General features: G+C 38.7%; 1 protein-coding gene across 2 annotated transcripts in view; it reads left to right on the plus strand.

Moving 5' to 3' along the window:
* The window catches only part of fig4a (FIG4 phosphoinositide 5-phosphatase a), a 56,251-nt gene that overhangs the window by 34,678 nt on the left and 5,903 nt on the right, over positions 1-15,670 (plus strand). The window contains exons 18-23 of one of the 2 annotated variants that reach the window (XM_005454684.4): positions 978-1,036; positions 2,169-2,316; positions 2,456-2,539; positions 5,015-5,213; positions 9,812-9,900; positions 13,908-13,982. In XM_005454684.4, the coding sequence (XP_005454741.1) occupies positions 978-1,036; positions 2,169-2,316; positions 2,456-2,539; positions 5,015-5,213; positions 9,812-9,900; positions 13,908-13,982 (654 nt within the window). The remainder of the gene's footprint in view (positions 1-977; positions 1,037-2,168; positions 2,317-2,455; positions 2,540-5,014; positions 5,214-9,811; positions 9,901-13,907; positions 13,983-15,670) is intronic. The other variant, XM_005454685.4, reaches the window with a different exon arrangement.

Genomic DNA, 15,670 nt, shown 5'->3' on the forward strand with positions numbered 1-15,670 from the left:
TGGAGAACAGTCTTAACACAGTAATTTACTGTCCTTGTAATTATCCTAGTGGTAATTTAACACTGGCACTGATGTCTGTAGAATCTGGATATGATATAATTTCTATTGTAAGATCAAATCTGATCTTTAAGATAGAATATAACAGTTGTTGCTGTCAGTTTGTCTCAAGGTAATGATAGGTTAGGCATTTTATTGGGGAGTATATGATCGCTTCTATGAAATCTGAAATCCTTTTATGTGAGATTTTATTAAATATAATTGAATACATGATAAGACAGGGCTACATACTAAGAAAATATCAATAATCTTTTTTCCTTGTATTTCTGTTTATGTGGTCGATTGTTTATTTTGTGTCTTCTTAGAACCACCATGCGGTACATAAGCATGTCCTTATGACACATGTCTCTATAACCTGTTGTTTGTTCATGCAGGTGTTATCTGTTCAAGCTGATGTCCTACAAATTTCACAATGTCAGTTTATCAATTGGTCTGTCCTAGTCATGATCCAGTAATGACTGCAGTTCACTTCATGTTTTGACCCAGAGTGATTTTGTGCTTTTTATTTACGTGCATAAGTGTGAGAGTGTATTCACTCTGGTTGTTTCATATTGTCTTCATGCTTACATAAAAGCAGACCCAATTTTCTTTTTCAGGCCACAAGTTTGTGTCGCCACAATGGGCCAAAGTAGCTCAGTCATTCCAAGAAATTAGCATGGCTGCAGCTAAATTCAATTCAGCTTCCACACTTTGCACTTTTCCTCTCAAAGAGGAATAAGAAGCACATCGCACGCTAAACCAGATCATCGTAAGAGCGTTCGCTCAAATTGCTCACATTGAATAAAAGTCTAGGTAGTCCAGCCAAGCCAATTTTCCAAATGTAGGTTAAGTCCCAGAAGAGACTAATTCAGATTTTAGATTGCGCTTCAACTTCTCAAAAGTTTTAATATTTTAATGCTGTGTATCTTATTTGTTTGTAGCTATACACTCTGGTGGTCAGAGGGAGTCCTGTCCTACCTTCCTGTCCCCTATGATGAAGGTATTGTCAATAAATTTAATGGTTTTAATAGTAAGAAACAGAACCATTTATGAAACTGATTCGAATGACCAACCATCAATGGCTTTGTCTGTCATTGCTTACCATAATTCCTCAGCATAGCGGGAACTGTGTATTTGGTGGTAATTATTGTTGGTAAAAAATAAATGCAAAATAACTCTGCAGACCAATCTAGGGATTCAACAAAATTCATACTGATGTTGTAACTGACATGTTTAAATATACATTATATTGCCAAATCATTGAAATCAGGTCTTCCAAACACTTCCATGGCCACAGGTGTAAAAATCAACCACCTAGGCATGCACACTGCTTCTACAAACGTTTGTGAAAGAATGGGTTGCTCTCATGAGCTCGTCGAATTCCAGGGGTACCGTGATAATATGCCACCTGTGCAGCAAGTCCCAAGTTCTCTGGAGTGATGAATCTTCTCTGTCTGGCAATCTGATGGACGAGTCCGGGTTTGGTGATTGCCATGAGAACATGATCTGCCTGACTCTATTGTGCCAAGTTTAAAGTTTGATGGAGGGGGGATTATGGTGTGGGGTTGTTTTTCAGGAGTTGGGCTCAGTCCCTTAGTTCCAGTGAAAGGAAACTCTTAATGGTTCAAACCAAGACATTTTGGAAAATTTGATGCTCTCATCTTCGTGAGAACAGTTTGGGGATGACGCCTTCCTGTTCAAAGATAGCTGTGTATCAGAGTACAAAGCAAGGTTGATTAAAACACTGACTAACAAGATAGGTGTTGAAGAACTCGAGGTGTCCGTTCTAATCCCGATAGAACACCTTTGGGATAAATTAGAGAGGAGAAGCCAAGCCAAGCCTTCTAATCCAACACTAGTGTTTGACCTCACAAATGTGCTTCTGGAAGAATGGCAAAAAATTCCCATAAACACACTCCAAAACCTTGTGGAAGAAGGGTGGGCTGATGTCATATCATATTAAACCCTGTGGATTCAAGAATGGGATGTTATTCAATTCACAGGCGTATGATGGCAAATGAGCAAATCCTTTTGGCGATATAGTGTATTTTTGTGTTGAAAGTGTGTGGGTGAAGCGGTTGTAATTGTTATAAATATTAATATTATTTTTCTCTGTTCCTGTTTGGATGCAGTTCCCTGTGAGGAAAATATGAAGAAGGTCAAAGTGAAGAGAATGAACCAGTTGGACGAGAGTATTGACATTTACACGGAATTCTTCAAACCGTATGAACTTACCTCCTTCGATGACACGTTCTGCATTGCCATGACCAACTCTGCAAGGTGGATATACACACATACAAAGACAATGATTTTGGTAGTGAAACATGTCTCTAATAAACAGTGTATTCTGAGTTTATTAGCTGTTGTTGTTATGCAGGATGTCAACTAATAGATTTTCTGCTATTTTCTGATCATAAAGGGAATTTATGCCCAAAACAGTGGGAGCGGATCCAAACCCATTCACAGTGCGCAAGCCAGAGGAAACGGGAAAATCAGTGCTGGGGTGAGTGTAGCACTACCATGTATGCATCAACCTTTGTGTTGTTTCTGGTAGCTTTTTATTTTTTACATGAAAAATAAATCAGCCCCATGTCACTGTGCCCTCATGCACATAGCTTTATTTAACCACAAGCAATGTTACATTTTTTCCCTATTTTTTTGGTTTCAAAAAACATTTATATATTAATATATTTTCCAAATAAATATGTATGCACACACAGGAAAAAATAGGATAATGCAAATCCTCATTTGCTTTTCATTGTCCCTACATTAGCAAGACCCTTAAACATGAAATGCTTATTTTTGATTTGCTGTAGAAATAGAAATTAAAATGTTACCTATCTGCCTATCGTCTGAGGAATATTAGCCTCAGACGTTTGCCTTACAATCTACATGCTTAAGCATGCAATTGAAGTCCAGTTGTGTTCTGTGCTTCAGATAGCTTTCCCTGTACAAGCTAATCTACATCCCTAAAAGCTGCTCTGTGTACCTGTTGCTATTTTTCTGTGAATATGAATTGTGTTTCATAACTTCATATCCTTCATATCTGCTTTTTCTTGCTTGCTTTACAAGGTTTTCCTCCTAATATTGCGGTCAGGTCTCTGTGTCTCTAACCTCTATAAATTGAAATCTATGTCACAAACACTTTTTTTGTCATACTTGCCTTTTTTTTTCCTTTCTAACCTAATAGATACAAAAGTTTCCTTTGTGCGAATAAGTTGTGCTTTTTCAAGAACGTGTTTCCATAAGTCCAAGAATCAAAATGCATTAAATATTTGTTGTTGGCATTTACAGATATTTTTCCGCTTTTTCTAAAGTGATTACCTGATTTACTTATTTTAGTGGAAAAATGGTGTTCTAATGTTTTTATTGATTAAATGCCACTTTGTCTAATTTTATAACCTTATGAACCATTGCAAACAGTGTGATTGTTCAAAAAGCTTTTTGGCTTCTGTCTTTATACTTTTTTTTTACAAATTCAGGCATGTTTATTATAATCAGCTGATGAATAAAGTTGCCGCAGCGGTTAGCACTGTTGCCGCACAGCAAGAAGGTCCTGAGTTCAATTCCACCATCAGGCCATCCACCATCAGGTCTTTCTGTGTGGCGTTTGCATGTTCTCCCCGTGTTTGCATGGGTTCCCTCCGGGTACTCCGGCTTCCTCCCACCGTCCAAAGACATGCAGTTTGTGGGGATAGGTTAATTGATTAATCCAAATTGCCCATAGGTGTGAATGCGGGAGTGAATGTGAGTGCGAATGGTTGTCTGTCTGTTTGCTTGTGGCTGGCTCTGAGCTCTGGATAGCTTTAGATTAAGACACTCTTAAGACAAAATGTTCTTGTTCAGCTGGGTGAGTTTCCCATTAGGCTTGTCGTTCTGAACGTTTTCACAGTGGCCTCTCCACGGTTTACTTCAGTGATCTGTGTGTCTTCACTCATTGAGGAGCTTCCACGTGTTTAGTGCGTGCTTGAAAATGGACTAGCTCATAGTTTAGGATGATTGCGTGGTCATTAGTCTGAGCTGAGAATGATTGAAATCTTCTGGTTCCTGGTTGATCAGTACATCTTAGAAGAAATCATTTGGTGTTTTGTTGTTGTTGTTGTTGTTTGTTTCTCCCCTGTGACATAGCAGAGGCTAAACTAATAATAACCAGTCTTTTAGGAAATCACATTTTGCTTTCATAGCTCATAGGTTTCATAGCATGACTATATTTACTAGTAAGTAGAGGCATGCTTTGAGGGTCAGTTCTCTTTGCCATGACCAGTTCCTCAGCTGTTTTACATTGGAGTAGAAGAGCAAGGAGCTGATTGGCAGCAAATCTGTCAGCATATCTATTATTGCTATAACTTACATGTTTATTGTTAAGATCTGCAATTGTTGGTTTTTATATTATCTCCATTTCTGGCCTGCACTTTCTTCAGTCATTGTCACTAGCTAAAAACAATGAAAACAAAAGGAAGAAACCGTCTACAAACAGCATCTACATACAACTTATTTCACTTACTTTCTTTGGATGTGGTCGACATCTTAATTTTTAAAACGCGAACATCCAAAAATGGGCAAACATGGGTTGTGTTTAAACAAACAGGCCCTTGGGAGAGGGGAGAAAGAAGTTTAGGTGGATCACAAATGATCTCAAACAGATTCTGAAGTGAGTCACACAAGCTGTTCTTGACAGAGGTAGAAAACACAGAGGGATAATATTTGCAGAATCCTCTGTATACAGAGATCATGGGCTCAAACTCGTACAGCCTTTGGGAACCATGAAGTCTGTTTCAGTTACATGTTTAGTCACATTTCTGCAGGGAGATGTTGTGGAAGAACATGGTGCCATTTCTGATCTGATGACTCATTAGACATGATAAAAATAATCAGGATTCTGCTGCTTGACTAAACTGTAAAATGTACAATACATGAACGATAGTTGTATGTGTTTATACATACGTTGATCTGTGTGCATGTGTGTGGATATTGGCAGCAGCAAGAGCAGTAAAGAAGAGACGGTTCTCCAGAGGAAGACTGCAGCTAGCGCACCTCCTCCCCCGAGTGAGGAGGCCATATCTAGCACATCAGAGGATGACTCCGAGGAGGACCGTGAGGATGAGGGGACTGTATCTCAACGATCCACACCGATCAAACTGCTAACGGAGTCTGGAGAGAGTAGTCGCACCCAGGAGGTATGAACACACAAACACTGTCCTAACAAGGCAGATTCAAATCCCCAAATATATTAAAGGAAGCTATCAGATTTGAATTTGTGGATCTTATTAAATAAATTAAAAATAATTTCACTTCTGAGTGTAATTGTTTAACAAGGTAATATCCTCTAATAATTCAAGGATATGTTATGTTGTCTAAAGACCTCCCAGCAATTCTCAGTTTAGGCTGGGTTGCTAACTGCTTATATTTTAGGCCTCAAATGCATTTTGCGTTCCAGTATGAGTATGTCACCCTGGTTGTGTTCTCTCCCGCCCACCTCCCTTAAGTCTCCCAGAAGAAATTAGTTCTTTGTTTTGGTTTACGTCAGACGGAAGAGCAGACGTCACCTTAATCAGTGTCAGTGATAGAGCTGAGGCTCTAAATAGTGTGTGTTTCTTCTAATGCATTGAAGCAATGAATTGAGATTGTTGCACAGTTTCCTCTGTTGTATTATTGCTTACAAATCTACTGCTGCTACTACTCTGCTTTTCAAAGGAAACAAATAAATCCTGCATAGTTGCATTTGTTTTTATTTTGGTTTTTCTGGTTCTGTGCACGTGTATTGTGATAGTGTGTAAACCTTTTTGATGTCCTTGATGGTCCCTTTGGGTGAGAATGTGGGGCATGTGCTTTGGGATTTTTGGCTGCTTTTAGAACATCAGGTGATGAGAGGTCACCAGCGGGTTTCCGGCTTGCCTTAATTTTTTGATGACTGATTCAGTTCTCTTTTTTGGTTTCTTGCCAAGGTTGATTTTAATGTCCAAATTAGCTTTGAAAGTATTCTCACATTAAAATTCTCACACTAGAGTTAAAAAACAAAAGTAGGAGAGGCAGTGAGGAATAATCTGTTTACCCAATGATTGCACTGCATTTCTTTTGCCTGCAAGTAGTTGTGGCAACCAGCTAATAACAAGAGGTTGAGTATGTTGCACTTTTGATTGTTAATGGATTTCATAGGTCACCTGGTGGGAGGCTACCTGTCTCCAAAAAGTCAGTCTGAGTCAGTTTAACTGCAATCACTCTCAGGCAAATTGGTAATAGTGTGAAAATGATTTGAATTTATAATTTGTAAACACAAAGACAACACAATTGCAACTCGTCTGCAACGCATCTATTTGCAACAGGGAATTCGACTCAGCTGGTTGCCAACAGGTTGTGTTCTAGTTTTATTCCTATATCAAGCAACTACATTATTATTTGTGGAGGCATTTCTCTTCTCAAATCTATGAGAAGACAATAGCTGAGTGCAACTAGTCGTGGCTGTTTCAGAGACTGGTCCACGTCAGTGAAACAACTATTTCAAAGTCAATGAATTCCAAATTCAGTGCACACAGTCGCAATAACTGTGGTCATGCTGAAGTCTCTAACCACTGTTCCTTAGTGTGACCACAGCATTGATGAATTTAAGGACATTAATCACTGCGGATAAGTACTGCGTCGTCCTACCATGTAGCAAGAGAATTTGAGAGTGAGTAGAGCTTGCAGTGGATATTCTTAGAGATGCATTCATCCATCCATTTTCTTAACCGTGTATCCAACTAAGACTGATGGCAGCTGCTGCCTCTCCTGGCTGACACTGGGCAAGATCCATGCATACCAAATTAGGCAGAGCTGTAGACTTGCATGTAAGACCTTTTTAGGCCTAAAAGGAATGTTTTCATTGAAAAGGATTCTCAATATGCGATTCTGATAAACACTTTTGCTACTTTCCAAACAGACATATCAGTGTATAGTTAATCAAATGCAGTAAAATCTGCGTATGTGTGTAGATATTAGGAGTAACAAACTTCTGTCATGTCCTGTCTATATCGGTATCTGTTTCATGTCCCGGGGGGACTGGATGCACGTTTTGACCCAGATTCCCTATAAGCACAGTGAGACCAAGAAGCACATTAATGAGCACAGGTAGAGTAGGTCAGTGTGTCAACAGGACAGATGCGCCAGATAACTACATCCCCTTAAAATGTCTCAGTTTATAAGAAATTACCTTTGTCATGCATGAAGGAGGCCCCAGTGATGTGTAAACTGTTGGTTTCAGAGTTATTACATTGCTACAATCTCATGTGATTTGTTGGCTGTTGGCTTAACAGTGTGATGTTCCTGAAGAGACGTGATTGTTTTATGGCATGGTGATAAAGACATCTCTCCTTTTTGTGTGTGTGTGTGTGTGTGTGTGTGTGTGTGTGTGTGTGTGTGTGTGTGTGTGTGTGTGTGTGTGTGTGTGTGTGTGTGTGTGTGTGTCATTTAGATTAGTTATTGATTTAGGAAATCTTCACACGAGTCTCAGCCTGGTCTTACTGCTGATTTATAATTCACTAAAGGTCTTGGCACCTTAGACTGCTCTTGTAGAAAGTCCCAGTTGTCCTTGAGGTCTCATCGGTAGTCTCATTGCTACATTTTTCATTTAATTGTCTTATGTGCAGCACAAAGCTTTGAATCTACAACATTGTTCTAACAAAAAAGAAAAAGCACCTTTGCTTGATTTATCTGGGCAGTGGTACCGAGAAGCAGAGATATCTTGAAGGCATTTGGTTTTCAGAGTTGAAAGCAGAGGCACTCCCTCTTTCTCCATCCATCTATTTCTCCTCCTGATTTATGATGTATTTTCCTTGGGTTTCCTGCCTGTCTTCTCGTGGCCATGAGCAATGAGCTGGTCATGAATATTTTGAGCTGGACAGCTTGCTCACGTGTTGGGCGCACACAGTCACTCTCATGCATCTCGTGTCGCTGCCTGCAAGCCTGTCCCCGAGAATGGATTGCCAGGGTGCCAGCACAACACACAACTGTTGAAATATTTAAACATCGGATCATTACTACGTTTACCATGTAATTACACATGCTCATTTGGTATTCCACCTCGATTTGAGCGTGCATGTGCTCGGTAGATTTGCAGTGTGTTGCTGTACAAGCAGATATGCGCCTGCACACCACCCTCGCCTGTGTGCTGCACGTAGGTGTGTATGGTGCGGTTAGTGTTTTGCGAATCCCCGTGTAGTCTTTGAACAGGGTTCTGTGTATTATTGTGATCTTGTGTGTGTTCACAGCTGCTGTTTTCCTGGACATGGTCCTGTTAACACCCTGCGTAATTCTCCCCTCCCTGCAGCTCAGATCAATACAGTTACTGGGAAAATTGAAACCTTTATGTTGCGCATATTACTGCAATGTCAGAAAAGCGAGAGAACGGTGGCATAGCTGACTCCTTTCATGCCAATCCTGTATATGCTGTTACATAACAGGCTTTTACCTTTTCTGTAGAGACTATAGGCAGAGTAAAATGTAAAAATTCACCCCCACAAATCATAATTTGCCTAGAAAACGCTTTTTTTTTTTTTTTTATAGGACATTTTGAATAATCAGGAAGGTTATACAGATATATCTGCTAAATCTCATTAAAATATTGACATGTTAATCTGGTCTAAAACTAGCAGATGCTGGATTGGAACTCAAATTTTGAGAACAAAGATGTTTTACACCAGTGGTCCCCAACCTATTTTGCCTCACGGACCGGTTTATGCCCAACAATATTTTTCACGGACCGGCCTTTAAGGTGTCGCGGATAAATACAACAAAACAAAACTAGTACCGGTATCGAAAAAAAGAAGATTTATTCATAACACACGTGAAAGACCCAGGAAAACCGAGTTAACGATAAAAACGATAACAAAATAACGCTGAAAACCGATAAAAACCCTGAAAACCATACATTTCACACCTGAGCCTCAACTCTCGTGGCCCGGTACCAAACGACTCACGGACCGGTACCGGTCCGAGGCCCGGGGGTTGGGGACCGCTGTTTTACAGGATATTTTAATCATTTATTTATCAAGATTACCAAACGTGTTGCACAATTCTGCTGCATCTACCGTTTCAGCTGTTTCACCTTCCTTTCGATTCCTTTGGCAAATTTCAATTTCATCAATAAAATAAATTACTCGGTTACAATTCTATTTTTTTTATATTTACACAGCCCCACTTGATAGCAACAATCATCTTAATATGTGTTATATTGTAAAGAAAAGACTCTACAATAAATTAATGATTAGTGTTTCTAATTGTATTTTAAGGCTTACAGTTCTCTCTAGATTAAAGTTTCTGTTTAGTTTTTTTTTAATTAAGTGTCACATTTTAAACTTAATGCCCCGTTGCCTCACAGTTTAATTCTTCTCCGATCTGTCAGCTTGAACCAGTTTGACCTTTTTATTATGATCCTCTGTTTATTATGATTATTATATCCCAACAGACACTGAACACTGCGTGACAGATCCCCAGGAGGGCACGTCCCTAAGCACGAAAGAACATGAAAGCACCTTACCAGACACCAACAATCAAATTACTTTTGAAGTTGCTAAGATTAACCTCCTTGCGCCATCCTAATTACTGAATCTGTTGGGGAGAAGCAGCTGAACCTGATGACCTTGTCTGTATGGTTTTATAGTTTTAAATCGACTAGCTTACTTTGCGGTCATTTAAAAGCCATGATTAAACTTTTATGTAAACTGTTTTTTTAATGTTTTTTTTTTTTTTTATCTTATTCACATTTGTAAGTATGTTTTTGTGTCTCTCTTCACATTTTCAGGAGGTTTTTCAGCACCACATGGCAAAGGAGCCTTATGGACTCAATCTGGCTGAGTTTCCCTCTGAAGATGACCTACTCATTTACCAAAGGTAAATCTGAGCTACTAATTACATACAAGGGATGAGAACTATAACAATATGTAATAACATATATTCAGTAGTCATCATATCATAGATACTGGCCTAAAATTTCACTCACACAATCTCAGCAATATTACTTTAAATTTAAAGATGGCCATCCATCCATCAAATAACCTGTTGACATAACATTTAAACAAACTGGGTAATCTTTATTTTTCCCAGTCAAAGACCTTTTGCTATACCAAGTAGCTTCGTTGCCTGAACCTAATCACCTCTTCCTTTTTTTGACTGCTTCCTTTAGCGGTTACCGCAGTGGATCATCTTCCTTTATCTCACCCCATCTCTAGCATCCTCCTCTGTCACACCCTCTGTGTGTCCTCTTTCGCTACATACATGAACCTCCTCTGAGGTTTTCCTCTTTTCCTCCCGCTTGGCAGCTCCATTTTCAACATGCTTTGTACACTATATCTGCTATCCCTCCTCTGCACATGTCCAGAGCATCTCAGCCTTTTCTTTCTAACTCTGTCACCAGACTGCTCAACCTGAGCTGTCTCTCTGATGTACTCATATCTGATCTCGTCCATCCCCATCACTCCCAGTAAAAATCTTTACATCCTCATTGCCTGAATCTAACCTCTTAATGACACTGAAAGCAAAAAAAAACAAAACAATGCAAATGAAAATAAGACAAAGGCACCAGCACACATCCAAATACTCTGTCGCGTGTTCAGAATATTGAGGATGAGAACAAAAACAACCATAGTTCAGAAGAGTTGGTCAAACAATGATTTTAATGAACATTATTTGCCTCTTTTACAGACAATAATCAATTTTAAGAGATAAATGCAGACACAGAAGTTCCCCTCTCTAGCATCTTCTTCCAAATATGGTGATGATCTCAGGCCTTTGAGGTCCCCATGGACTTGTCCTCTTCTCCTGTCACCTGTTGTCAAGTAAACTCTAGTGCAACATGTTGCTGAATACACTCAGGCCTTTGCTCAGCTACTATTTTTACTGTAACAATATAATCAGCATATAAGCATTTAAGATTATAGATTTAACTCAACGGATTAAAGTGGTTATAACTGCACCTGTAATAAAAAATGTTAATATGTGATTATGATAACACCTGTAATACAAATTATAACATAATGCCAACAGCTTCAATAAATGCTTTGATGAAATGATAATTAATGCAATGATAAAGATGATGGTTATGAACGGTAACCGTAAAATAATTTCTTTAATCCCACAACTCCCACTGCAGGTGCATCAAGGCGCTGAGTATTTGGAGCTGAATGAGAATGCACTTTTTCACACTGAACGAGTGTGTCCTTTTGGACTGTAGTGTAGTGGTGTCGTCGAACTGGAAAGATTGCATCAGGAATATCATTGTGAAGTGCCAGTCTTGTAAACTGGACATGATGGGAATACAAGGAGAAAAATTCATTACATTGTCACTTAGAGTTGGGGTGAACAGATTCAATTTTGGTGGTCAAAATTTGTGAATTCCAAAGAAATCGTATATTTCTAAGATGAATATTAGAAATAATATTTATAATAAAACTTTTGCACAATAGCTAGTAAGACAAAATTATGAAATAATGGCCTTTTAAGTCCAAAAAGTCTAAAATTTTAATGTGACAATTGTCTTGCAGTTTCTCAAGAAAGAAATCGTAACCACATTTTAGATTTTTATGGGAGGGGGTGAATTGATTTTTGTGGCACTAATTTTTACTGCACAGCTGTTAATTTCATTTAGTGTTTATATTAAAAGATTGAAAAGACATGGAATAAAATGGCAAAAAAATGAATATTGTCATTTTGATAAAAGCTGCAAATCTGGACTGCGTAATGAAATGAAAATGTTTCCATTAGTCCATTAATGCTTCAGTCACACTAAGAAAAACTGTGTTTGGAGACACGATTATTGCTATTCGGAGTCTCTTTGCCTCTGAAATGGTTTTTTTTTTTCTTCAGAGTCAAAGTTTTGGTGCATGAAGACAGCAATAAGATGGCAATAAAATGCCAATAAGACAGAGAATATTCTGTCATTCTGCTATCAGTTTGCAATTGAAAGGGGTCATGTTTGCATCTGCAGTCTGCGAGTTACTGAATTCCTCAACAAATAGTGATGTAGTTGCTGTAGGATGGCGATTTAACTGTAAAAAGACTTAAGTGCTCGGCAGCCTTGCTTTCATATAGGAATATAAGCAGTTGAGTCATCTCCCACATTGCAAAGAGACTAGTAGCCAACATCAGCACAGACTAGCTCAGACGGATTGTACCATGGTGATAATCTGCATCTGTGTGTATATATTAAACAATAATTATTTGCAAATCTTTGATAATCTGAGAGCGACTGCAGTCAGTCCAAGCTGTGATTGTTTGGAGACAGATTGTCTCCCATTAGGGGACGTGTTTAATCATGAAATCATGATTCAAAACCCTCAAACTTTAGTTACTGATACTACAATCAGTGCCCGATTGATGGGCTCGGGGTTCTCACGTGGGTCACATAGCCTTCAAATAGTTTTTTTAACTTCCTACCTTTTACAAATGCATCTCAGACTTCTGTTCTCTTATATTTCTATGGCACCGCTAGCATTTGTTGCTAACTTTCAGAACTACCGTGAGACTCAATGATCCGCTATTGCTATAAAAATGAAAAAATGGTCCATTGGAGTGAATGGAGTCTTCCATTCAACGGCTCTGGTCGCAAGAAGGTTGCTGTCCTAGTTTTATTCTAGTTATAAGATGACTAGGCACTGCTAAAATGTTAAAGTGAAAAGGTTTAGCGTCCTAATTTACTATTTTAGCGTCAACGACAGAAGCACAATTGGGGTTAATGAGGATTTCTTTAGACATTCAGGTCTAAAGAAATCATTCTATTGACATTCAGGTCAATGCTCCTTTCTATCGAATATTCACAAACAAACAACCTTGCAATCAGTAGATGACCTCTGAGCTACACCCCATGGCATCCTATTTTTACTCTGTCACCAAGTAGATGAAACTACTTGCAGCACGAAAAAACATTAATTTACTTGACTTGAAACTGCCAATCAGATTTACTTACTAATACATTCTGGATCATGCTTATGTGAAGCCCTTGGTTAGACTATTTTATGAAAATTTTCAGCACTTCTGTAGAGAAATGAAATATAGAAATGTAAACAAAAAACAGCTTGAACAGATCAGAATGACATGGAAACATTTGAATGTCATAAACATCATGAATCAGTCTCACACACACACCAACACACTGAAACTGATGCATACATTTTAAATACAGCATATGCATTACATAGAAATGTGGCATTGGTCAAGAATGTATGAGCAATTTCTAATGAGTTAGGTGGTTAATGTAACAATAAATAAAATTGTCCTGACATTTAGTTGTTAAAATAAATAAATGTTTTGGTAACATCTTCAATGACTTAGGTCCATCGTACTTCGATGGCAGTCACATTTATACTGGGTGACTGAAGCAGGGGAATAAACCTTAAAAAACACACACACAATTCAAATTGTGGTGAAGAATGTTGTTCATATTCTCCTACTACAGTGGCACATAATGAGAATGAAATTGCATTCATTATTGAAGCTGGAAGTTGAAACTGCTCCAAAGATGGTGGCTGCAGCCAGAGCGCCGCTAATCAATGCATTAATATTAAAAATCATAAGCAACAGCCAGAGGGGGACTCTCAGCAGTTGCGTATTATTGAGTCTTTGTGAGAGAAAAATGACCTACAGGGAAATTTGTGATTCGATGATGGTGTGATCTAAATATTAGAGATCTCAGAAGACATGTTGAACACTGAAGACGGTATAAAGCCTTAAATTGAAAGCATTCGGTAGAGCCATAACGACCCTATTACAGATTAGGTTATTTGGATCGTTGCACTCACGATGAAGAGGGCAGAAGCATTTGTAAGCAATGCACACCTACACTACTGGCTTATTTTGCAGAAATATCATTCATTGTCTGTATTATGTTTTGTATTTTCCTGCAGGTTTGCTCACTTGGGTGAGAGCCAGCACAGAGTGGAGAGAACTGAACACATAAACCCGGCAAACATCATCTGTCTGTGAGTAAAACATATTAATAGAAAAAAAGAAGAAAAAAAAAAGCCACATGTACTCAAACTCAATAAACCTGGCTCACGTGTAATGTATGGTATTGTATTCTTGGTTTGCAGTTATAAATTACCCCTTTTATAAAGCACTCAACATTTTCACTAGCCTTGGGACAAGGATTGCGTTACTAAGTGGTCTCAGTCCAGGCTTCTAGCTGCGCACTGTTTAATTGTCATATGTTGCAAGTCATGTTTCTTCACTTCTTTGCATGCACGCTCTTTCCCAGATAGTCCACTCTTTACCGTAGATGGTGTTTGTTTGGGGTTTTTTTTCCCTTTTTTTTTTATCCCTCAGCCAGATTCAAAGTTCAACCACACGTGTGATGGCAATGTGCAGCCATGGAAACGCACAAGATGTTTTTGTCGTGCTGTCTTTTGAGCTGTAAGGCATGCATGCACACACACCTGTGCAAACACATAAATCAGTTTAGAAACAAATTCCTCCTCTACATGCACTTATGATTTTATTTCATGATGGCTTCTTATATCAACATTCATCCCTGTTAGGTTTTGTCGTCTTGTGAAAGTGCAAAAAACTTATTTGAACATTCAAACTTATTGATGGTGCTTGCACACCTCCAGTTTTTATTCTGTTTAAATCAAACTCTGGTGCAGTCCGTTTGTACTGATGTGAACGCTGTAATCGCATGTAGGTACGAGCTAAAACAACCCACTAAGACCCTTTGGGGGAGGGGGCCTCTGTGTGGTCCTAAATGAACTCCAGAGGGGTCTGTGATTGTGTGAACTTGATTTGACCCCTTTCCAAACCAACTACCAGATATATGTTGCAAGTTTAGATACCAAGATACTAAGATACTAACCCCGACTTGCTCTCCGATGCATCTGTATGAATGATTACCGCACTCACCGATAATAATAGTGCTTGTGTGAATGGGTGTGTATGGGGTGAATGCGGTGTGTTGTATAGAGCGCTTTGAGTACTCCAGGAGAGTAGAAAAGCGCTATATAAGAACCAGTCCATTTACCATTTCACAATAGATGTGCTGGGGTCTGTATGCATTAGCAACCATCTGTGACATGAGCAGGAATTCTTAATTTTCTCCAGTAGACCAGAACACAGCACCTTCTTCCTGTATTTACTGCTTGCACCCTAGACATATCTGTCCAATAAGCAGACTGAACATTCTCATGTATTGATACATTGTGGTTTGCTTGCAGTTCACTTGGATTTTTTCCTGTGTGTAAAGAAACCAAATCATGTGGAAAAGCTACAGCTTTGCAAACCCCCTAAAATTACTTTCTCATTTTGGATCAAGTAAAATACTAATTTTTTGTCCTGGCAAGAGTAACTATAAATAACTACCACACTCGCCTTCCCAATTTCTGCCTATAACAAATCTCCATTAGTTCAGCACCCTACTCCTACCCTCCCAAAGCAGAAATCACAAATTGATGTTTTTAATCATGTTTTTATGGATTATACAAACGAGATATGACTTGTTAATTTGTGCCGATTGGCAGGCAGAGTCCATACTAACTCGCAGTTGGCTCTAAGACATGGTTTATTTTAGAGACTTCAAATTTTACATATTTAGAAGTTTTTGATGGAGAAGTACAGAGATGATCAGAAAGAGCTGTAATGTGTCGTTTTGGAAAGCATGTGAAAGGATTTTATAGGA

Source organism: Oreochromis niloticus, linkage group LG15 (assembly GCF_001858045.2).
Source record: "Oreochromis niloticus isolate F11D_XX linkage group LG15, O_niloticus_UMD_NMBU, whole genome shotgun sequence".
Lineage (NCBI taxonomy): Eukaryota > Metazoa > Chordata > Actinopteri > Cichliformes > Cichlidae > Oreochromis > Oreochromis niloticus.